General features: G+C 34.3%; 1 protein-coding gene across 2 annotated transcripts in view; it reads left to right on the plus strand.

Moving 5' to 3' along the window:
- Positions 1 to 996: 996 nt before the first annotated feature.
- LOC149781015 (reticulophagy regulator 3-like) overlaps positions 997 to 26283 on the plus strand; it is a 47899-nt gene continuing 22612 nt past the window's right edge. For both annotated transcript variants that reach the window (XM_089938135.1, XM_089938136.1), the window contains exons 1-6: positions 997 to 1252; positions 1694 to 1800; positions 5432 to 5465; positions 15169 to 15295; positions 16740 to 16824; positions 19529 to 19657. In XM_089938135.1, coding sequence (XP_089794261.1) covers positions 1080 to 1252; positions 1694 to 1800; positions 5432 to 5465; positions 15169 to 15295; positions 16740 to 16824; positions 19529 to 19657 — 655 coding nt within the window. In that variant the 5' untranslated portion in view covers positions 997 to 1079. The remainder of the gene's footprint in view (positions 1253 to 1693; positions 1801 to 5431; positions 5466 to 15168; positions 15296 to 16739; positions 16825 to 19528; positions 19658 to 26283) is intronic.

The raw sequence follows: 26283 nt of genomic DNA on the forward strand, positions 1-26283 counted from the left end.
TTTTTGGTAGTGATACATGAATTTGATTCTGATATATATTTTTTCTTCTTTCTTTTTCCTTTTTAATATGAGAATTATGGGGTGGTTGTCTGTGTGTATTTTACATTATAACTTAGCCCTGGCATTGTTTTGTTTATATGGGTGCTGCTACAAAGAGTAAAAAAAAAATAAAAATAAAATAATGATAATAAAAAAAATTTTTAAATAAAAGTTGGCCAACTTCGCCGTGGGTTCATCCTTGAATATATTTTTAATTAACGTATGGACATACTGGAATGTTTAGTACCGACGTATGTGATGTAACTCTGAATGGGATTACCCGAGAAGTTACACATGATCGAACTATATTTCATTCCTATCATCTTGGTCGATAGTACAGTTAATCCAATTGTAAAAAGAGTCAATTTGGTTGAATAAGTTGGATTTTTAGTTATTTTATTTTATTTGTTCATTTTCGCGGAGGAATTTTTGGCGAACATTTTTTGCCCCTGTAAATTACTGTGGAAGCATACATGTAAGCCATACTTACTTTCTTAGAAATAGCCGAGGTTGCTCCGAATGGAAGCGTATCTAGTTCGTGTGAGAATAATACAACGCCGACTTGGGTATTTGTTTGTTTAAGGGAAGACAATAAAAATAAAATCAAAGTACTTTAAGTTAATACCGTATTTCTTAGCTTAAGTATGTTCAGCTAACCTGTTAATTAGTCCTTATATTTCAGGAAATGGATCGCAGTGTATGTACTAAATTATTGATCAATGATGTTTTTTGTTTTTTTTTTGTTTTTTTTTTCTTCTTTTTTTCTTATTTTTTATCTTCTTCTGATGTGTCTAAAACCGTGAAATCAATGCGCTTATGTCAAAAATTACATTAACTAGTTCAAGTTCAGTCTTAGGGATTTATTTTCGTGCCGGAGAAATGGCACAGGTTGTCCGATAAGCATATTTCTTGACAGAAAACGCCGAAGTATTTCCGATTGCAAAACGTCACGTGCTACCTGACGTAATTTATCACAACAAATCTTGTGGTGTTTGAGCTTTTAGGGATGTTTTAATAGTGGTCAGATATACGGTGAAAGAATGGATACTCCTGATAGCCAAGATGCTGATAACCCACTGACTTTGATTGAAGAAAGATTCAGGACCCATTTGAATCCAATGGAACCCCTGATTATGCGAATCCAAAGCCTTTTGGTGTGGGAATATCCATTACGAAGTGCTGCCCTATTTGTCATTGTTCACGTTTTGTTTTGGTACGACTACGAGTGAAATTACAGCGCTTCTTAACGTAAAGTATCACACTGCCATCAAATTAGAAACACGATCTAAGTTATAACTGGTCTCGTGTCTTTGGCAAAGAAGGATTTTATTTTTGCATATCTATTAAACTTCGGGACTAGTAAAGTTTAAGCTATATTTACGTATGTTTTTTAGTTGGTTTTTTTTTGGGGGGGGGGGGCTGAAAATGGGCCTTAGCTCAAATGGGAAATATTGTAAAATAATGCAGAATCCTCAGTTTTAGCAATTGTGAAGTTTTTGTTTTAATTTCAAATTTCAAATTGTATCATAAATGATGCAATTAACCTTTTAATCCTACTTTGTGATGCAATTAACCTTTTAATCCTCTTTGTAAACACTGAAGGAGGTTATTTCTAAAATGTCTGCAATGTGTAATTGGTTACCTGTGATTTTAGGTTTGCTGCAACGAGCACCTGTAGATTTTACTGCCTGTCAAGTTTGATGCTGTTAGTGTTATTTGTTGCATACACATGGAAGAGGAAAATTGAGCCACATTTACAAGGTAAATTATTGTTTTTACAAGAATACTTTGAAAGTATAATGTACGTACCTTGTTGATGGCATCAGTTATTTTGATGCAGTAACATTTTTTTTGTTTTGTATACACACCCTTTAACCAATTGGCCTAGGACCCTTGTTCAGCAATCATCTGCATGGATGAACCTGTAAAGACACTCTTGGTATCCTGGGTAACAGCATCTATTAAAAATTTTATTTTTTATTTTTATAGTATCTAATACAGATATACTAGGCGTTAACAGCAAATGTACACCATTTCAAACAATTATCATTTTATATCCCCCATTTAGTACATGCATATATCGAAACAGTTGTAGAATATGACTTTAACTGGGATTTGCCAGTGTCGCAAATTGCGGTTCTTTTTCATTTTTGGTGACAAAATAGATCATCTGGCAATCTTTGGCTGTTAAAATTTTTATATACAGTCTTGGGTTTGGAGTTCAAAAGCACCATGTCAGGAAGCCTTAAACTTGGATATAAAATTGCACTGGAATCTGTTGTTGCATAACAAATCCTTTGTTCATATTGACAAACCACCCAAACATGGCATTATTTTATCCTAATCTGCTGATGTCTGGCCATAGTTCTTTGTGCTGTAATAAAACCCAAATAGTCCTTCCTACAAACAGTAATCGGGAACAGGAATCACTACAATCTACTAGTTTATGGCATTTTTTTCCCTTTTTGAAAAATGTACCCCAAAAAATAGTTTTGCTGAAACTTCAAAGAAAACTGATTACCTTTGAAGCATTGATCATTTTGTGTGTGTGTGTGTGTGTATATATATATATATATATATATATATATATATGCACACACACATATATATATATATATATATATATATATATATATATATATATATATATATACACTAAGCAGATGAAAACAAATTCTGTCTCCATCAATGTTTTACAATTATTTGATTTTGCCGCAATGATAGCAGATGGGCATTGGTTTGAACCTACAACGGAGCACCTTTAGTGGCACCTTCAGTAAGACACGCACCTTCATCAAAGCAAGCCGAAGAACTTTGATCAAAGAAAGTATTGCAACAAACATAAATAAAAGCAGTTTCATTTTTTTTGATAGTGATTGGAACTTATTTATTGTGCTGTGAAACTTAGCTGGTTGCAACAAAAAAGTTCAAGCTTACAATCACTACCAATGGCGGTTTAAAACTCCAATTAAGATTTCACTATTTTGAGACTTTATATGTAGCCATCTAGTTATATGTAGGTAGGATATCTCACAGGAATGTTAAACCTTTTAGTTTTTTTCAAATGTTTCATTTCCCAATGAATAGACTCATCCCATCGAGTTAAATGAAGGTGGGACATCGCACATCATGGTAGTTTTGTGTGTCTGACCAAAATCTAGGCCAATTTAAGTACATGTACATGTAGCATATAAACATCTGTATAGCCACATGCTACTAGGATAATAAAAATCAGAGTGAATTGTTTTGGGAAATGTGTTTGTTGACAGTGGGATATAGATCAAACAAGGACTTTATATATATATATATATATATATTTATATTTATATATATATATATATATATATATATATATATATATATATATATATATATATACACATTTTAGTTGTGTTTCTAATGGGATTTGACTGTTATATGAATCTTCTAACATATGATAAAAAAAACTTGAATTCTTGGATTTTTCATATGCATGTATAATTAAACACATTGTGGCATGTACTACACAAATGTAAGTTGTCAATATACGAGTGTATTTCAGACTGTTTGTCTTCATTTTTAATCAAAATTTCCAATTTTTTCTCTCTGCATAAATCCTAGTCAAAACAGGTCATCTCTTAAAAATTTAACTTGTATGCAAAATTTCAATTTATTTTCAGCCCTCCCTACTTATCTAAACATTCACTTATGTCGACAATATTACCTTGGTCCTGAGGATGTTGAGGTAAACGGATAGTACTGTATTATGAAAATGGTAACATTTTTTGAAAATTGGCGACAAAATATTTAGGTTGGTGATTTATTTGGCGTCTAATTTTTTAGATACAATGCCATTCCTGCTTTAATTTTACGTAATTCCTTGGCAGTGCCCAATTGCCTAGCAGGGTACAGGTATTATCATGAACTCTTGGTAGATATATGGCTTCCTATACAAAATATTTTTTTTTGCAGTTATTTAAATTGAAGTCATTATGTTTACCACAATCTTTATCTAACTCTTTGTTGTGTTTGTTTTGTTGAATGAGTAAAATTGCCATTGATTAATATGTCCAATAAATTTTGCTTCAGTCATAAAAATTAAACTTTTGGGCGGGGTATTAGGTGACTTAAGAAAGCTGATAATGCAAATGAGGTCAGAGGTAAAAGACAAGACAGTTGTAGTCAGACTGGGTAGAGAAATTCCCTTAGCTGAGGAAGATGGAGAATGATGGCAGATTTCCATGACTCTAAATTATCAAATCATGCCATGCACACTCATGCACACACACACACACACAGATATGTAGATAGTCAGATCGATATATGGTTCTTACAATTAAAACTTTTTATTACTAGGACTTCAGTTTTTTAATTCTTTGATCATTTTTGGATTTGATTCATAAAACCATGTTCTTTTTTTTCATTTTTCACTTTCTAGGGAAATAATTTTTTTGTTAAATTTTACGAAGTCTTCACTCTTTTCTGTTACTTATTTTAAGAGCATAGACTTAAAACAATTTGCAAATAAAAACAGTCTTGCTTACAGAAGACCTAGGAATTTGCAAGAATTTTTATTAGAACTGAACCAACAGAAATAAAAATATGTTTTTCATCATCTGACTGTAACATACATCAGTGCTTTCATTGTACAGGTACATGTATTAAGGACAATACCTATTTCAGAATTGCTTTCTCTATATTATGACACTGACTGCTATGAAAATGCCTATCATTTATGATGTTATGGCAGTGACATAATTGATTATAAATATATTGATGTCATCCATTTCTTTCATAATTTATTTTGTGTCTAAAGAATTATACAATAAATGTAAAACAAGTAGCACATGATTACCGGCTGTTGTACTTACAACATTATTGATTGAACCATGTTTTCATTTGACTTAAACAGCTCCTGTGGTCTAGCGGTGAGAGTGGCCGCCTCAGATGCGGAAGGTCGTGGGTTCAAACCCCCAGTAAAGTCATACCAAAGACTTATTAGAATGGTATTTACTGCTTCCTCTCTAGGTGCTCAGTATTAAGAGGTTAATGTTAGGACTGGTAGGCCTTGTGTCAGGATAATGTGACTTGGTGGGACAGGATACTACCTGTCTGTGGCATGATGTCCCAATGCTGTACATCACTATAAACTGTCATAATGCAGACATTGTAGTGATTTGACTGTGTAATTGTTAAAGCTATGTTAAAAATCCAAATCATTCACACACATATTTGACTTAAAAATTTGTACCTTTCGGATGTGGCTTGCCTGTGTAGTATCGAACCCAGATTCCTTAGATTAAGACCGTTTCACTGTCAGTGGAGCTATGATTTGTGAACCATACCACTGTTATAATGAAGAAGCTTGCAATTGCTAGTCTTTTCCTAAACCTTTGCTCTTTCACTTTTTCAGCGCACTGTTTACCATCCCTAGAAGCCTCAGACAGGTTTGTTAAAAAGTTCTCTTTATACTGATATATTGTTGAAGTAGATTTGCATAATTGAGAAAGTAAAACAAGTGCATTCATTTTTCTTATACCTGACTTTCCACCAAAAATGTTGGATACATTTGATGGACAAATAAAGAGATTAAAGAAGTCATTCCCATCAGAGGCAGCATATGCAAGAAATTATGGTTGAAAATTGTAATGGATTTTACCCACCCACCCACCCTGTCAAATGTTCACAAGGCAAGGTATAAACGTTGGTAACTCACACTGCCCTAAGGCCATGTGAGCTTTTGTTTACTTACATGCCATCAGGCCATGTGAGGTTACATTGATTCACACTGTCATTAAGGCCATGTTAGTTTACATTGACTCACACTGTTGTAAGGCCATGTGATCTTATTTTGACTCACATTGCCATACAGCCATGTGAGCTTACATTGACTTGCACTGTCATAAGGCCGTGTGAGCTTATTTTGACTCACACTGCCATAAAGCCACATAAGCTTACGTTGACTTATACTGTCATAAGGCCATGTGAGCTTATTTTGACTCAAACTACCATAAAGCCACATGAGCTTACATTGACTTGCGCTGTCGTTAGGCCATGTGAGCTTATTTTGACTCACGCTGCCATAAAGCCACATGAGCTTACGCTGACTTGCACTGTCATAAGAGCTTATGGTATGGCCATAACATACATCTGTTGTCTGTTTGTCCACTTTTGTTTGCTAGTAATGTGGAAGCCATGCTTTATTTTTTATCTTTTTTAAAAATCAAATTTGGAATATAGTCAGAATTTTAAATTTTATATAGTAGTTACCAGGTCTCAGTATCTATTCTGCCCCCTCCCCCGCAGCAAATTTCCTATGCAGATGTGATGTCTACAATTGTAATTGTATTGACAGTAACTTGTACCCACTGTACTCCCATCAGATTGTCAATGTAACACATGGATTTCAGTATGTACAGTTCGCTGGTGAGGTGACCTTTTTTTTGCTGTGTGGTGGGAAAAGTGGTCACATTGTCATTGCAGAAATGTGCATCCCTTTTTGTGCCAGTTTGACAGGTGTGGTTTGATATGCATGGTCTCTCAGATGGAATATGTTTAACTTTGAGGAGAGATAGAAGCTATACATCCCTTTTCATTAATGTCAGGATCAGTCATTATATATAAATTTGTCTGTGAAGGTAGGTAAAGTCTCTGTCAATGTGTTAAGAACAATAACCATGTATGTCATATGTTTATTTCTTATTGATCACAGACCTTTCACATAAACTGTCTATTGATCTCAAAAACTTAAGTTGTTGGTTAATCCAAATATTGTTTAAACGTGAACAGCCTAATTATATAAACTGGCCAAGCAAAGGGCAAATCCTTTATTTCATAGTGGTATGCTGCCAGTAGTAGTGAAATTAGTACTTTGTCATCATGCAATAAACTAAGATCGGTCATTGATAATTTAATTTAATTTAATTTATTCATAATTAATTTACTATATAAGATGGTTTAATGTGGGCAAGATAGAGTAACTGTGTCAGTTTAGGAGAGAAAGACATTTTCTTAAATAGTGCACATTACAATATATGCTGGTATTATTGTAAATATAATAGTAATAGTAATAATAATAACAGTAATAATCCTAATAATAATAATAATGGATGTAAGAATAATAATAGTAGTAGTAGTAATATTTAGTGCATGGTATTTGTTAGAAAACCAAGCTTCAAAGGTGAACCTGCATACAGAGGTCACCTGTGTACAAAAATCAGTCCTGCTTTATCTCATAAGTGGTTGATGTTGACAGAATTGACTTGGTTTATATCACAGACATGCTTTTTCTGCTTTTCTCCTGACTTGAATCATTTTTCTTGATATAGTCAGTTTTTTTATATCGTGTCTGATTTGGTTTTATATTTTTAAAAAAATGGTCTGTCCGGTCCCATTCAACAGCAACCCTTGTAAAGTATTTGTTCCATATATTAGTTAGCACACAACTCTCGTAAAGAGTATTCTGATTGGTCAAAAGTTTAAATTCATCCAATGAATCTTTGTGTAATGGAAACTGATGGCAATGGAAAGAAGACGCATGCTTGCAAAACATGGCATCCCGAGTGGTTGAGAGAGACCATGACAGGAAGAGTTTAGATAAAGGTTTAAAAAAACATATAGAAATGGGAATGTCTGGAGAGAAAAGTTGATGGAAATTTAGTTGGTCAGTTAGGGTTAGAAAACTGAATGCTGAAGGACTGGCAGTTTGTAACCTCTGCAAGATAGATCTGAATTATGGTAATCACTGTTGGAAGAGTTTGGAACAGCACATACATAAAAAAAATTGAAGCTCAGAAGGCATCTGGAAAAGTGCAGTTAATTACTATAATAAGAAAGATTTCTTGCATGAGGCAACAGATGTAGCCCTGTCAGGATATGTGTACTACATGTCACCAATACAAGCATCATCTTGAAAGGAAAAATCCTCTCATTGAGAAGGAAAAGAAACAATAGCACGTTGAGCCAAAAATGTCAGTAGTGACAAATAGGAAGGGTACAGAAATCTTTTGCCAAAGCCACAAAAAGAGCTCATCTGGCATATCAACAAGTTGTGTCCATTGGAGAAAAAGACAAGTGAATGGATGGGATTATTTGTATATAGTTGATGTACTTGGATGTTTATTTTACAGATTTTTTATGAAAGGGAGAAGTATATGTTTGCTGCAAAAATTTACAAATTATTGTGACTTAATTACAATGTGAACACTGACATGCACATGAAATAACTTCAGCATCAGTAGCATTGGAGAACAAATTCATGTGACAATAAATATTGTGAAACTATTCAAGTTGAATATTTGGTAAATTTATTAGTTTTTCAAATGATTAATTTTGTTTTATATTATGATCATAAGTTGCACAAGAAGCAGTTTTTTATGTTTGTGAAATGCATTTTTGGATCCCCGGATCAGGGGCACTGCCCCTTGAGACCCTGAAGTGGGATGACCCCCCACTAATTTTTTCAGCTTTTTATATGGAAGACCAAAATTATGTCTGATATCATGAGTATCTTGGGTAAGTTTAAATACAGGCAAGCTGTATGTATAATAATAAGGTGATCTTGCATCACATGGGCTGAGCTTGTTACTAACCTGGAGGCCATATTTCTGATTTTGATTAAGCTTGGAATATATTCTATTGTTATCAGGATATCGTATTTTATCAGGAGTTAGATCCATGCATACTTAATGAGGTTATCTTGCATCATATTTGCTGTGCTTGGTAACACTTTGATTTTGATCAGACTTGGAAGAGCTTATATCTTGAGAATCTTGGATGAGTTCTGTTATGAGTTAGATCCATGCATATACACTGTAATTGGGGCGATCTTGCATCTGTTTGGCTGACTTTGTTAGGATACTGGAAGTCAAGTTTCTCATCAGATTTGATTAGACTTGCAAAGTGAGCTTACATCATCATGATCTTCAGATGTGCAGTTATTTTACTACCATGAAGAATACTATATTTGTATAACCACCCCCCCACAAAAAAAAAAGCCCATTTGTGTGTGGTTGGGGTGTGTGTGCTGTATTCATCCACCTGTCCAGTTATAAACTTTTGTTTTCATAATATTTCATAAACCCTTAGAGATATCTTCATGAAACCTGTTATAATTTTGTATCACAGCTAGACATTTTGTCCTGTTCAAAATGGAGTCTGTCTGAATTTTAAGAGTTATATTCATTTTCATTAAAATTTTGACACTATATCCATCATGCTGGAGAGATCTTCAAGAAACCGGGTACGCATTTGTGTCATGAGAATTGTTGGTAACCTTCAAAAAGATTTATTGTTTGAATCATCTTCATCATACTAGGTCAAAACTAACTATGTTGTAAAAGAATAGGCTGACTTGGACAATGTGGTTTTAATATCATGATCTTGTAGTACAGTTGACAAGGTGGCCATATTGTCTGTTTTAGCAGGATCGGTGTAGATTATTGATCCGACTTTGAATATGGTCTCGCATCATCATGACTTCAGACAATAGAAACATAGGCATATGTAAATGAGTTGACAATGCATCTGATTGGCTGAGCTTGTTAGCAGTTTAGCAACTCTGTTATCTGATTTTGGTCCAAGGTGTTAATAGTTTTGAGTCATAATATTCAGTGAGTTTGTTTGTGAACAAGCTTTGCTCATATATACAAGGAAATCTTGTATCTGATTAGCTGGGCCATGCCACCACTCTGGAAACTAATTTTGCAAAAAGTTGGTACCGTATTGGCCGGCCTATAAAATGACACTTTTTGATCAGAAAATCTTAGCTTCGTCTTATACTCCGAATCAGCTGATATAAGGATTATGTCATCTGAATTGCTATATCATACTTTTTGTATGGAAAATATTTCTCCAAGAGTACAAAATGTAAAAAATATTTCATTTTGGAGAAGAGATCATGTATGAACAAAAATATAGGATCCCAAAGCGAGTATTTAAACAATCACATGATCGTCAGTATTAAATATTAACATAGATCAGATGTAAATGTGCTAAAGCAGCATGCACCATTAATGTACATTGATTGTAATATGCATTGTTTAAATTTAATTACATATATGTGCGGTAGAATTTACAAGTTAGAAGATGAATAAGCATGACAAAGAAATATTTTTCTTCTTACACCTAATGATCAAATCCATTATCAGTTAATACCACTAGTTAATCGATTCCTTCTAATTTTTGTTTCCACTTCCATCATTACAAGAATCACATGACTTTGTGATGGTATTTACATGCTAATCAAATGTACTAGTCGTTCCAAGATAACACCTGTTTGATTTCAAGATTCTGCAGACCAGATCAGATTAGTGATGCTACTAATAGGATAATGAGGCTACCCATGGGAATTATGAATACCATACCATATAGTTAAAGGAAATGCCAGGTGGTTACTATTATAAATTTCTCAGCCAGTGACATTTTTGAACTTGCTGATGGAAGAGAGAGCAATTTAAAGAACATCTAGCATGAGCAAGGATAAAAAACACTTGCCGCCTAAGTATAAGATGAGTACATGCACTTTAAACAAAATCTTAATGGGAATGGATATGTCATTATGCTTGCAAAGAAAATTAGCATGCAAAATGATCATTCTTGGGATTTAACCTAATGGAGACTATATGGATATAACTACATGTATTGTGAATATTTAAACCCTGAAGGAGTATGGTATGTATTTTCATAGTTTACATTTACTCTTTCATTTATTAATGTTTTCTCTCTTTGACAAAAGCTTCAGCAACATGGGGACAATAAAATATCAACAAAGAGCTGAACTCTCTCTCTCATATATTGGACCATATTTTATTTTGATCACGAGGTCAAAAAGACAATGGAATATATTCATCCTTCTCTCTGTATCTCTCCCCCCCATGCATTTTAGTATTAATGATGCAATTTCCCTATTGCTGGTGATCTGAAATAGCATATAATGATACTTTTAATATTTATGAAACTGGAAGTTATTATACATGTAATTAAACTCCACACATCATCGCAAGTTTTATCCTATCTATAACTCAATCAGTTTTCAGGTCAGCGTCATTATATGTAGCTAAAAGTACATAATACGTTTAAAATACTTCTTACAACATAAATTAGGTACTTTTAGTTACATTTAATGATCATGACTGGAAAGGTTACTGACTTACAGGTAGGATAAAATTCGCGATGCTGTGTGGAACAGTAAAAAACACAATCTGAGGTGTTGATCTGGCCTCGTCTTATACTCAACATAGACTGTTATACAGATGAAGGATGGAGAATTTCCCGAATTTGCTGATTCGACTTATACTCCGTATCACCTTATAGGCCGGCAAATACAGTAAATAAGCATAAATTGTTGCAATTTTGAATAAATTTTCAAGCAAACGAGATCTGCCCATATTTTGAGATGATCTTATATTAAATTGTTCGAGTTCTTTAGAGAATATATTTCTTCTGTTTTCAATAAAACGTGGTAAGTAGGTTTATATCATCATGGTCTGGATAAGTTTGATTGTTATCTTGATATCAGATATTTTGAAAGAATTGTTCAGACTGTAGTAAAATAGATGCACCATATAGCTGTTAAACCATATGCACCCAAAACGGCATAGAGGGCCATATGCAGCCAAAATGGCATAGAGGGCCATATGCACCCAAAATGGCATAGAGGGCCATATGCACCCAAAAAAGCATAGAAGGCCATATGCACCCAAAATGGCATAGAGGACCATCATAAAGGGTGGACAATACATGTTACCACCGATGGGTATGTGTGCAGTTTGGGCATTTTGGAATGTTTGCGATACATCTGACTGATGCATACCTCCTGAAGGGCGAACCTCGACCATAGTACCAGTGTCAACCGACAGTGTGAACACATTCCTGTTGAGCGTGTGTTCTTCTGCCATGTGATTACACAAGATACAGAAACTCTTACACATTTAAAGAATGCATGCATAAACCCAAACCCATCAATTTATTTTTGAATTCACTGAGTCATCAAGAAATTGATTTTCAATGTTACCATACACTTCTTTGTTGATTGCACATGGCAGTGACTTAGTACACATAATATTGTTTGTAGCATTAAAACAAGTGCACAGAAGTTGCACCATCTCGGACACTACATTCAAATTATAAAAGATGGACCAAAACTAAAGGGATATGAGAACAGTTTATATAATTTTTATTTTTTGACTTGCTAGGTCACTATTCTGCTACAAATTCTGAAGAATAGTCAAATGATTCATCGAAAGTGGGAGATGTCTGTGGTGCGTGATTTTAGTATGAAATTGAGTTGAACCCGAGCTAAGATGTCACTTTGATGGTTGTGTATTGCAGTTAGTCGAGAAAATAAAGAACTATTCAGTTCTCAACAGTTGCCAGAAGAAATCACGCTTAGCCACTCAGAACCACACCTAGGTTTTTATAGGAGCATTCGTAGATATCACCATGCCATTTAATTGATTCATTTCCATTGAATAGAAGATAGCATATCACATTTTTTATTACATTAAAAGATAATTAAAACAACAGAAACTTGAAACTAGAATTTTACTTGACAAGACGTCTTCAGTTGTGATTGTTTTTTTACAATGTTATCACCAGTAGGTATTTTTTAGCATTTCCACTAATCAATATTTCATTGTATATTGTGTTGTTTACTGGGAAAATATTTCTGTTATATTAGCAGTGTTTTTGATGAGAGTGAACACTATTGTTGTAATAAAAAGATGATACAGTGAGCAATATTGTTGTAATAAAAAGATGATACAGCGAGCAATATTGTTGTAATAAAAAGATACAGTGAGCAGTATTCTTGTAATAAAAAGATGATACAGTGAGCAATATTGTTGTAATAAAAAGATGATACAGCGAGCAATATTGTTGTAATAAAAAGATACAGTGAGCAATATTGTTGTAATAAAAAGATACAGTGAGCAATATTGTTGTAATAAAAAGATGATACAGCGAGCAATATTGTTGTAATAAAAAGATACAGTGAGCAATATTGTTGTAATAAAAAGATGATACAGCGAGCAATATTGTTGTAATAAAAAGATACAGTGAGCAGTATTCTTGTAATAAAAAGATGATACAGTGAGCAATATTGTTGTAATAAAAAGATACAGTGAGCAGTATTCTTGTAATAAAAAGATGATACAGTGAGCAATATTGTTGTAATAAAAAGATGATACAGTGAGCAATATTGTTGTAATAAAAAGATGATACAGTGAGCAGTATTCTTGTAATAAAAAGATGATACAGTGAGCAGTATTCTTGTAATAAAAAGATGATACAGTGAGCAGTATTCTTGTAATAAAAAGATGATACAGTGAGCAATATTGTTGTAATAAAAAGATGATACAGTGAGCAGTATTCTTGTAATAAAAAGATGATACAGTGAGCAGTATTCTTGTAATAAAAAGATGATACAGTGAGCAGTATTCTTGTAATAAAAAGATGATACAGTGAGCAATATTGTTGTAATAAAAAGATGATACAGCGAGCAATATTGTTGTAATAAAAAGATACAGTGAGCAATATTGTTGTAATAAAAGATACAGTGAGCAATATTGTTGTAATAAAAAGATGATACAGCGAGCAATATTGTTGTAATAAAAAGATACAGTGAGCAATATTGTTGTAATAAAAAGATGATACAGCGAGCAATATTGTTGTAATAAAAAGATACAGTGAGCAATATTGTTGTAATAAAAAGATACAGTGAGCAGTATTCTTGTAATAAAAAGATGATACAGTGAGCAATATTGTTGTAATAAAAAGATGATACAGCGAGCAATATTGTTGTAATAAAAAGATACAGTGAGCAATATTGTTGTAATAAAAAGATACAGTGAGCAATATTGTTGTAATAAAAAGATGATACAGCGAGCAATATTGTTGTAATAAAAAGATACAGTGAGCAATATTGTTGTAATAAAAAGATGATACAGCGAGCAATATTGTTGTAATAAAAAGATACAGTGAGCAGTATTCTTGTAATAAAAAGATGATACAGTGAGCAATATTGTTGTAATAAAAAGATGATACAGCGAGCAATATTGTTGTAATAAAAAGATGATACAGTGAGCAGTATTCTTGTAATAAAAAGATGATACAGTGAGCAGTATTCTTGTAATAAAAAGATGATACAGTGAGCAGTATTCTTGTAATAAAAAGATGATACAGTGAGCAATATTCTTGTAATAAAAAGATGATACAGTGAGCAGTATTCTTGTAATAAAAAGATGATACAGTGAGCAGTATTCTTGTAATAAAAAGATGATACAGTGAGCAGTATTCTTGTAATAAAAAGATGATACAATGAGCAATATTGTTGTAATAAAAAGATGATACAGCGAGCAATATTGTTGTAATAAAAAGATGATACAGTGAGCAGTATTCTTGTAATAAAAAGATGATACAGCAAGCAATATTGTTGTAATAAAAAGATGATACAGTGAGCAGTATTCTTGTAATAAAAAGATGATACAGTGAGCAATATTGTTGTAATAAAAAGATGATACAGCGAGCAATATTGTTGCAATAAAAAGAGACAGCACCCTAGTTTTGAATAAGGCTGTTAAACATGTATCCTGCTTTTCGTCATAAAGGAAAATGGGATCCACACCTGCCTCCACATATTTGTGACTTATCAAGGCACACTACAAGGAGTTAGCGGTTGTAAAATGTTTACCCCAGGTTGTACATTAGAAGGATGAGAATTCAGCATTTCACCAGATAAACTAGAATAGACTTATTTGGATGTCATTATCAGATAGACTTTGCTTCTCTGCAATAGTTAAAATCAAAAGCACAGTTAATTAACATCCACATGTTGTCATTCTTGGTTACTGGTTACTTACCCGATTTCAAGAAAGAAAGAAAGAGATAGGTTTAAAAACCTTTCAAACATGCAGCTACCTTTAGTTTTCATTAGAAGATATATATACCAGGGGGACATGTAAGATGTAAGATATATATTCACCAGGGGGGCATGTAAGATTCCTATCAAATTATCAAAGGTTAAGTCAAAAGTCCGAGCAGTGGTTTCATATTTGAACAAGAAAGGTACCCGAGCAAAGACAGGAATGAAAATCAGTGTATGATTTCTTCAAGTGCATTAATTCTGAAAGAAAATAAATTGTTTTGTTTCAGCTGGATACAGGTCCACCCCAACCTGTTGAGTGTTCCTGAGCTTTGTGAACATCTGGCCTTAGTCTGGTTTTGGCTCAATTCCTATGTCCGAGGATGGTTTAGTCTACACAGTAATAAACCACTACAGGTGTGCATTGTTTAATTGCCTTTCTTGCTTTTGCAATGACATATTTATCACCTTTCCAATTATGATGATAATGGCTTATCATAATCAGCTGTGTTTAGATTTCAAAATAATACTTTAATTGCATATTTTGCTTTTTAAGTGGGTATTATACATGTACAAATGACTGCAGTCTGCTATAAATACATGACCTGTTTTGGTGGGTAATATACATGTAACAGTAACTGCAGTCTACTTTAAATAAAAAACCTGTTTTGGTGGGTAATTTACATGTACCAGTGGCTGCAGTACGCCATAAATACAAAACCTCTTGATGATTTTATGCCAATAGGCCTGCATGGGAAATTTTGAGCAGTTATTATATGCTCAGTTGGATCTAAATTGGAGCAGTGTAATAAATGTTCAGTAATCTAAATTTGAGTAGTGTAGTAAATGCTCAGTAATCTAAATTTGAGCAGTGTAATAAATGCTCAGTAATCTAAATTTGAGTAGTGTAGTAAAGGCTCAGTAATCTAAATTTGAGCAGTGTAATAAATACTCAATGATCTAAATTTGAGTAGTGTAGTAAAGGCTCAGTAATCTAAATTTGAGCAGTGTAGTAAATGCTCAGTAATCTAAATTTGAGCAGTAGTAAATGCTCAGTAATCTGAATTTGAGTAGTGTTGTAAAGGCTCAGTAATCTAAATTTGAGCAGTGTAGTAAAGGCTCAGTAATCTAAATTTGAGCAGTGTAGTAAAGGCTCAGTAATCTAAATTTGAGCAGTGTAGTAAAGGCTCAGTAATCTAAATTTGAGTAGTAAAGGCTCAGTAATCTAAATTTGAGCAGTGTCAGTGTAGGCTCAGTCGAACCTAAATTTGATAGTTTTACCCATCTTGTGCAGAAAAGCTACCTGTAGAAAGAATTCAGATCAATGTTTGATCCTTGTGGCTATAAAATGGTATCATTTATGGCCAGTAACCCTTCTGCAAAATTACCTTTTAAGAGGGGTGTTGGAAAGTGACCTTATAAGAAGGGTGTTGGAAAGTTACCTTCTGAGAGGGGTGTTTAACTCCATCCTTGCAAAATCTTTAAACTTAATAAGGGCATTTGTTTTTGGGACTGTTTTTAAATTATGAATGAAAGTGACCTACTTTTCTTGTTCTTTTCATTTTGATAGGTATTTTTGATTATGTCCATTTGGGTTGTTGGGGTAGGCAGGACATTGCAGAAATCTTGTCTTCCCTGTTACTGTTGCTAAAGTTTAGAGTTTGTATGTAGGAGTTATGCATATATGTCTAATTTCTGAATCAAACAATGAAGAAAAAAATATTAAAATTGACTATGTTATGTCTGAAAATATTTCTTTACAAAATCCAGGTACATTTATATACATTTTTCATTGATGTACATTTACATTTATGATTCATATATATACATATACTAAACAAATTTGTCTTTTTAATTACAGTTTTGTTTTTTGAATACCTTGGGTTTTACTTTCCTGGCATTTATTGGCCATTATGTTCCTGGTATTGCCATGGTTTATACTTTCGGTGAGTATGATAGTTCATATGATTCTTTTTAACATAAACAAACTTGTATGCAGCAATTTTGAATTCTTACACTAGGTTTGCAAAATAAAGACAAGGTATAGGCATATGCATGGTTAAAAGTGACCTCAAAAACCTTGAAAAAACTTAAAATGTCATTTTGACCTTAGAAACCCCCAAAAGCCTTTAAAAAGCTGAAGGAAACATAAATAAAAAAAACCTAAAAAAAAATATAAAAAATGATGAATTGCTTATATCCGACCCAAAGAAAAAGAGCTATCTTTGCCTGCAGGTTTTCATTTTGTTAGCCTGTCAGTCTAGAAGGTGCAGAACTATGCAAGTTAAAAAACATCAGGTCATTTTAATTATTTATTAATTTTCACTTTATCTTTTTTTTTAATTATATTTAGGAACAAACTCAAATCATACTTTATCAGATTTGTAGTAAATATTATGCCCACCATGAAAATAATCTTGTAACATTTGTGTGTATTAAACCACAAAAATATTTCAAAAGTATTAAAAATAAGTTTTGAAATTCAGTTTAATTCTAACCATGTATCACAGTGTAAAACAATCTGCATGGTTATCACATCCTTAATCGAAAAATTTACTTGGTGAGATTCTGCTTAATGCTTAGTTTAGCCATACATTGTTGGCCAATAATGTATTCATAATTAATAGTCCCGCCAGATCAGCCAACTTTACTTAGCACTCCAATCTTGTTACCCATGACCAGTATGCTAGCCTGGCAGCTAATAGTTCAGTTAACTCCATATCTCTTTATAATATATGTACATGCTAACAGGGGTTGCCTGGTGATTGCACAGTATTACATCACAAAGGTAATCAATCTTGTCACTTCTTTATCTCATTTCCTGTGCAAACCTTACCTGGTATCAGTGATTGCTTAGTATTACATAATACAGGTAAATATGTAGGAACAAACACTGGCATTTTCCTAAAGAAGTGATTGCTTAGTATTACATAATACAGGTAAATATATGGGAACAAACACTGGCATTTTCCTAAAGAAGTGATTGCTTAGTATTACATAATACATGTAAATATGTGGGAACAAAAACTGGCATTTTCCTACAGAAGTCTACACATGTATAGATTATAAAGTAACTTGGAACTCGGATCACTCCATTAAGCTTGTATTTTAAACTGAGTTTATATTTGTTTAGAGAAATAAACATGAAATTTAAAACATAGCATTATTAGTTAAAGATTTTCCTTTGAAAAGGGGGGAGAGGGCAAATAGCCGAACTTATTGATGAGTACAAGTGCACTCACAATATACTAACTTGGTCTTTCTCTGCTAGTGATTTTTGATATATGTATAAAAAAAAGTAGGAAAGAAAAATTGATCAAGAGAAAATGAATGAGGTGATTAATTAAAGAGCCATTTTTACTTCACAATTTTTTTCAGGGAAATTGAACAATATAAATTTGATTAAAACAAATTGTGTCAGATTGAATACACTTTCTGTTGTAACTAAATTATCATGGGTTCTGGAGTTTTGTTCCTTCTCCAGTTGAATTTTATAAATCTTCAATGATGTTAAAGTTGGGAGATTGAGAAAACTATATAGATGTAAATTTTGACATGCCATTTTTAGTGTTGCAGATTTTGCACTAAATTACTATTGTTCTGGTGGAGTGCTGTTCTTTTTTTAGTCAAAGTTTTATAAATCACCATATATTTTAAGTATTCTAATTAACATTAGGATATTGAGAAGGCCATAAAAGACAAATAATTTGGTTCTCTGTTTTCCATTGTAATGTTCCTAGGCTATTGTATAGATAGTTTAGCAGCTCAAAATGACCATGGGCTGTGTGTAGAGAATTCTACCACTTCAGGCCACAAATTTGAATCCATTATTTCAGTATACTTTGCTGATTTAAATTCCGGCTGTTTTTGGCTGTGGTAAAAGTTCCATTGTGACAGATGCACCATGTAAACATTGCTCTATTATGGCTGGTCTAAAGTCCAAGGCATTCACCTTCGAATCTATGGCCTTTCTCCATACATAAACTATTTTATTTTTACTCAACAACACTTGCATGTTATCAGAAAATATAATTTTACTCCACTTACCTATGACTGTCTAAGACAAGCTCTCTATACAGCAAGCCAAACAGGATTTTTTTATTTTTAAATTTAATTTTTTTTAAATTATTGCTTTCTTGCTGACATCACTTTCATGAAAACCTTCTGAATTTCATCTTCTTTGAATCATTATTTTTGGAGATCTGTTCCGGAATAAAAATGAAATTTTGATTAATTGATTGATTTATTAATTAATCAACAGGAAATAAGAATAAGATGAATCATGCAGGTTCCACAGAAAGCCAATGCATAAAAATTCAGAACTTTGGAAATTGCAGATATTCAAATTTTATTTCATCTATTTCAGTTTTAGAATATCTTTCTTTTGCTTTATGGCTTGTTGGTTCTCTTCATGTGTTATCTCCCTTACCTTTCACTGCATTATTGTTGTGTTGTATAATAGTAGTCTATAAATAGCTCCACACAGTCTATTTTGCAACATAACAAAAAGAAGGTCAGGTTATTTGGTGTCCTGTATGTTTGTTTTTCCAAGTAAGAAGGAGCTTGTTTGAATTTTAGAGGCCTTTGTTTGAAATTTAGAGGCGTTTGTTTTGTTTGAATTTTAGAGGCCTTTGTTTTCTTCTTTTGCAGTGATAACATTATTGCTGTGGCCCTGCCTTGTGTATCACAAATTGATACAGAAATGCTATTTGAAAGTTGAACCTGTGTTCATGAAGCTAGACTATTCTATGAAAATGAAGTCAAAGTGGACATATCGAGGTATGAAATTAATTTTCTTATTAGTCTACATGTAAGAGAAAAAGTCTGACATCTGTGTTATTTAGGGTAAATATGCCTATAATTTGTTTATTAATGTAACACATTTAAAAATCCGCCATTAAAAGGAGAGAAGAAATGATTGTGTCTTGTATTCCTGGAAATTCTTGAATCGAGTAGAGCATTTGTCCCATTAAGGGACTCTAGTTTTGTTACATATATGATAATGCCTCATAATGTCAAAAATGAAATTTTCATGTCATAAATGACCTTTTGATGTCATAAATGACCTTTTGATGTCACAGTGACCTTCAGGAGTGTGAAGGTATTTTAGAGTCATTTCTTCTTGAAATGCATTTCTCAGTCATAATACCTTTGGAGAACTACAACTACTTTGCAAATCCAGCCCTCCCAGATAACGCGTTTAGCTACAAGGAGCTAAAAGTGATCTTCCCACATATGTGATAGGCAGAGTAATCTACCCTTGGTACAAATCCCATGAATATACAAGTTACTGCTTCCACTCATGCTGAGAAATTTGCTTTCATCGTGAGAGACCTCACAAAAACCTCTACAAATTTTCTGGAAGCTATATACTCGCAAGTTAGAGGAGTCCTCGCTTCATAGGAAAGTGTACTAATTTTCTGAGGGGCCCCAAGTGGTCTAAAGCGCTCTCCGTTACGGATCACTGCCATCTCATCTCTGTCTGCATGGGTTCGAGTCTTGGATTCGGCTAATGTGGGTATTTGAGAAAACTTGCCAGTAGCTTCTCGTGGGTCGGTGGTTCTTTCCGGGGTTTTCCCCTGAGTTCTTCCTCCACCATTAATACTGGCCGCCATGTATAGCCTATCGCATGCTGAAAAATGGCATTAAACCCTGCAACAACAACTAATTTTCTGTCTTCCTATGAGGATGAAGTTCAGCCTTTACAATTAAATCACTTGCTGGTATCTGCTAGCCTATGCAACTTCACAGTAATTCTGGCTATAGATTTAATTTATATGTGTATGCAAGTATTTAGCGTGCAATTTCTGCTACAACCAATGCATTGAGCATCTGGGCACCCAGCTTCACTGAATTTTCCTGTAGAGGCCATCATTAAGATTTTTCCTACAGGTAGTTTTGTGAATTGATATTATATATTGACGCTTCATGTCCTTCAGTAGGTTGTCCACTAATACTTCATAGTTGTATAGGTGACATTTTTATTAATTTTACCTGCATAGAACATCATTGGGCCTATTCCTGCATGTAAATTATCTCATAAAAGATATTGTAGCACATAAGTTGTATGCTGAATCAGTTCCATTTTTATATGCAGGCTTTTGTGTGTAATATAGAAAACATGTCTATATTACTGTATCGCTTAAACTCTGGTCAGATAAGTACAGGTCAGTTTTCTGTACATGGTTTACTCAGTAGCTTCCACTATAAGCTATGCTTGAGTGATTTTTATTTGTACAGGCATCTAACAATTGGCCTTTCTGTGGATAAACTGTTACTGTAATTGATCTTTGCTTTCCAGTTTGTACATGTAAGTACATTAAGCCACACTCCAGTGATTCTACCTGGACAGGCAGTCAAATTGACATGCCTACAGGTCATTACTTTGACAGGGTCAAATTGACATGCCTACAGGTCATTACTTCGACAGGGTCAAATTCACATGCCTACGGGTCATTTGTGACTCTAATTGTTTATTTTGCATCCACTTCTAATTATTAATGCTGATGATGTTTTTCTACCTCTACAAGTCATGTGCATCCCTCTACAGGTGTTGGTCATAGTTGGTAAATCTATATGGTGTCTTACAAGTTCAAAAAGCAGGACATTCACTCCACTCAGTGCATGTAGCATCTGCTCTATTTTGTCTTGCATGGCAAGGCCTGTCTAACAAATGGCAAGGCCTGTCTTACAATCACTCAACATGTGTAATTTTCTCTGGCTGTCATTCCTGCAATACATGTCAGACTTGTCTATTATGGATCGTAGTCTGTCATAGCTTGAGGGACGAAAGCATTGCTTGCGTCCAAGGATTCCCACCATATTATTCCAAGGCAGTGAGATGGAGAACAACAAAAAGCATGAGTCACAGTCTGTCCTATCAGATATATGGACTGGATGCATGGATCAAACATTCCCGTAACCCACTCCAACTTCAAGAACTGGACTGCATCATGACCATATAACTGATCACAGTCAGCCACAGCCACAATTGATCACATAGTATCCACCACCAGAAAGCAAATATGTCCAGTTCCAAGCCTTGAACTGCTGTCAAGCCCTTCCCAAGTATGATGCTGGGTTTAGTGCCATTATACCAATGAACCCACTTCATGAAACCAGTCATGGATTAGTTTAATTCGAATTGTGCTATTAGGCTTTTCCTGCAGATGACACCCAGTCTGTACAGGCACTCTCATAGATCAGTCAAACCACATAGTGCTGCTACACAGTTCCTCTCGAAGATGTACAGTTTATATAGACACTCTCATGGATCAGTTTTACCAGCAAACAGTACCTCAAAACACCTCCAGCATACAACCTCAATCTGGGGCCATGAGATATGTTTCTTCACTCACCCTCAAGCCTCTGCTTCACAGGTTGCACAGGAGACGTTTACTTCACTACCTCAATCTACAGACGATGAAACAGGCATTCATGTTTCCTCGTCATTATTATCACCTGCTGCATCTACATTTCTGACATCAGGTGAGAATCATCAATGGAAGATTCTGCATTCAGTTACTTACTTAATCCGAACAGCTGTTGACATGTCAGAATTTAATTGATCATCAATAACAGGCCCCATTTTTTGCCCCTTATCTCAGATCCCAGTGGGAAGAAGAATTCAATCTTTCATGACTTCTTAGAGAATGGACGATGTATCATGTTCAGTGCACATGCTAAGCTTTCTCTTTTCATTATGGACTGACATTGGAATGTGGCCGTCTCTGGATCATTATTTATATGCCCATATCATCAAACTGGATACCATTTTTGAAAGCCGGCCAGTGGTAGCTGGCAAACCTGGGAATAATCTGCCCGATAATTTCACTGTGGTGACTGATTTCAAACAGCAAAGCAAAAAAAAAGTACTCAGACTTTTATGTTCTTTTTGGGGATTTTCTAAAGTGTTCTCAATGGCAATCCAGGTTCCAGGTTTCAGTTCAACATACTCTATGCTGGCTAATGTATTGGCTAATTAGTTTCATTCGATATATGCCTGAGGGGCATGATGGACATTAGTGACAATGTGGAATGCCAACAGTTCCAACCTTTGTTGCTCCAGTCCTGGACCCAAGTGCTGGGCTATTTGCAGCTCCCAATACCTTGGAATGGCTGAATGTATACATATTTAAACACTTTGGATTCTCAACGTGATACAGAAAACAAACATATTGAAGGTTCTGCTCATCCTGATTACTCGTCTAAAATAGGGAATGCAGGATCAACTGGGTCAGTATAAGAAGGCAGTGGGATATAATCTTATTGGTTCACACCAGAGAACTTTGTTCCAACGGAGACATCCATACCACATTGCAGACTTTCTAGGCTCTAGCACCCATCAGTTAAACTTACCATTTTTCCAGCACCAGTACACTGTGTTATCATAGAAGAGAGGATATTGCGTGAAGCAAAGACATATCTGATCTTCTGTTTGTTTGGATTCCACCTGGCAAATGACACCCAAGTGGACTATTCATGTGGTTAATTGGGCGGATGAAGACACCAATAGAACTGCTCTCATGAGCTTAATTAGTTCATCTATAACACAAGTCCTGCCTCTTCACTTCTTGGGCAGTCGGCCAGCAAATTCAGATATACATTTTATGGTAGACCCATCTACTTCAGCTCCAACATGATGGATCAGTACCACTCACGAAGCTCCCTCCACTTGCAAGGGTTTCGTTGACTCGCCTTTCATACAAGACCTGCTTCCTCATTTACATATTAAGCAGGCAGAATCCGCGTAATACATGCCCTATTAGTGGACCCAAATTGAAAGCAGTTCCAACATGTTGTGTCAGTTTCTGTCAGGACCCTCTTTTATTGCCAAAACCAGGCTCCCTTCCAAGTGTAACCACTATCTGGACACCTCAGCTCAACACTACCTACATGATCGAGTACAAGCTTTTAAGCGGTCTCTTAAAATGTTAGAGAGCTATTGGGTAAAGAGAGATCACGCTTCAAACAGGGACAGGACAGTATAACAGCACAGACTCTTTTATCCTGGATTAAGTGGATTATGCACTCTGCATATAAAAAATAACTCCAGCTCGATGAATTTGTTACGCATTTCGGCTCACAATGTTTGAAAAGTTTACGCAAGCATAGCTTTTGATGGGAACTGTTCTCTTTCTGACATTATCCATGCCATGGGAGTCCACATTCTCCAGTTTTCACCTCCAAAATCCAAAAGGCTCGACTTGATCTGGTGGGACCTATAGCTGGGGCATGACAGGTCACCTTTCCAGGTTGTTCGACAGCATTATAAGATGCATCTTAACAATTTCTGCTAGATTTGTGGGATGAAATTATTGTCCCTTTTGGTTTCTGTTCACCGACAGATGGAGTCTTCTCCAGTCATGTTACCTAGAAGCTGTCTCACATATTGTACAGGACTGGAGATGGCATCTCTGGAGTAAGGGCTGTATGTCCCTCCACCTCTTACCTATTTTCCTGTGGTATTGTGATTGGGTAATGTATCTAACGAAGAAATAAATTTGATATAGTAAAATATGTTTCTTCACAAATACTTACCCAGACATAATACACATAAATAGCTGAAAGTGTTATACGTGAGGGCTGGATTTGCGAAGTAGTAGTAGTTATGATAAGGTAAGTATTCGTGACAAAACATATTCGTGACATATTTAAAAAACGTTTTGTGACACTATTATGCAGTTTTGTTGAATGCAACTACTATTTTTCATTATGCGATAAATTCAACGTTTTGATTGTTTATTACAAATGAAATTTGTCGACGCCTTCAAATGATTGCAGAATTATGCTTGCTAGATGAAGATTTCTATGCTTATTTCATAAACATCACTTGAAACGAGTATTTAAGTTAGTTTAGTTAAAATCGGCTGCAAATTTGTACAATATATGCTTTAAAAAAATGCTTTATTTGTTTAGAACACTGCAGGTTTTTTTCCAACATCTTTTTATTGAACTGTACTTAAGAATTTATGTTTTATCAATAATCTCTGAGCATTAAATGATATATGTTACGAGATGACAACTACCAAATGAAAATAATGCTAAGATTTGAGTCCATGCAATATTTCATGATGCTGTATTTTGGAAATTAAATTTGAAAATGACACATTCCGAAAAACGAAATTTGTGTGTCCACCATTCTGCAGGAATGGTTTTAGTGAGCAGGGATGTCATTCAGTTCAGATGTCCTCAGCCTTTTCAATCACATCCTGGAAAAAAGACCTTGGATGTAAATATTGGCTATTTTGAAATGTGATGCCTGCAGCTGTTCTGATGTCAATGTTGCATCATAACTTATTGAAAATCTAGCAGCGGTTGCATACTGCTGAAACTGAATGATTTCTTCAGTTATTTCATTCAAAATTTCATAATGGAATTTTTAAAGTACAGGTATGTCATTGATAATTGAAATATTGTTCAATGTTATTTCCAAAGTCTGTTATTAATTATAAGGTTCCATTCTAGGCATAGATGATTATTCTTATGCCAGATTTCCCATTTGGGAAAATATCAGAACAAATATCTCCAGATCTCTTTAGTTTTAATTTTTGGGAAGGAAAGAGACGAACATGTCTGGAGTGTCATTAGAACCCTGAGGTTGGAGATTTTAATTCAGCTAGTTGCTGATTACAAGATTAACCCCCATCTGTTTTAATGGAAGTTGTTGATTTCAAGATTAACCCAATGCTATTTTAATGGGAGTTGTTGATTTCAGGATTAACCCCCAGCTATTTCAATGGGAGTTGTTGATTTCAAGATTAATCCCCAACTGTTTTAATGGAAGTTGTTGATTTCAAGATTAAATCCCCAGCTGTTTTAATGGAAGTTGTTGATTTCAAGATTAAATCCCCAGCTGTTTTAATGGAAGTTGTTGATTTCAAGATTAACCCCCATCTGTTTTAATGGAAGTTGTTGATTTCAAGATTAACCCAATGCTATTTTAATGGGAGTTGTTGATTTCAGGATTAACCCCCATCTGTTTTAATGAAAGTTGTTGATTTCAAGATTAACCCAATGCTATTTTAATGGGAGTTGTTGATTTCAGGATTAACCCCCAGCTATTTCAATGGGAGTTCTTGATTTCAAGTTTAACCCCCAGCTGTTTTAATGGAATCCACATCTATTTTAATGGAAGTTGTTCATTTTTAATAATGCCATTACTCATATCTCCATCAGCATTCTTCAATTCCACCAGCTCCAGATTAATGAAACCTTGAGTGAAATTTACAAAATAGTAAAATTGTCATATTTTGCTTGAGGACAAGTTGGCCATGAGAAAACTCCTCTTAAGATGGGTACTACCTTTACGTAGATTTTCCCCCAATATTTTTCTTCACTATTAAACAGATTCCAAGACTCAAAACTTTCAATATATAGTAAAACAGGTCTAGAGAGACCACTGC

The sequence above is a fragment of the Sinohyriopsis cumingii genome, chromosome 16 (genome assembly GCF_028554795.1).
Source record: "Sinohyriopsis cumingii isolate HCF-2022 chromosome 16, ASM2855479v2, whole genome shotgun sequence".
Lineage (NCBI taxonomy): Eukaryota > Metazoa > Mollusca > Bivalvia > Unionida > Unionidae > Sinohyriopsis > Sinohyriopsis cumingii.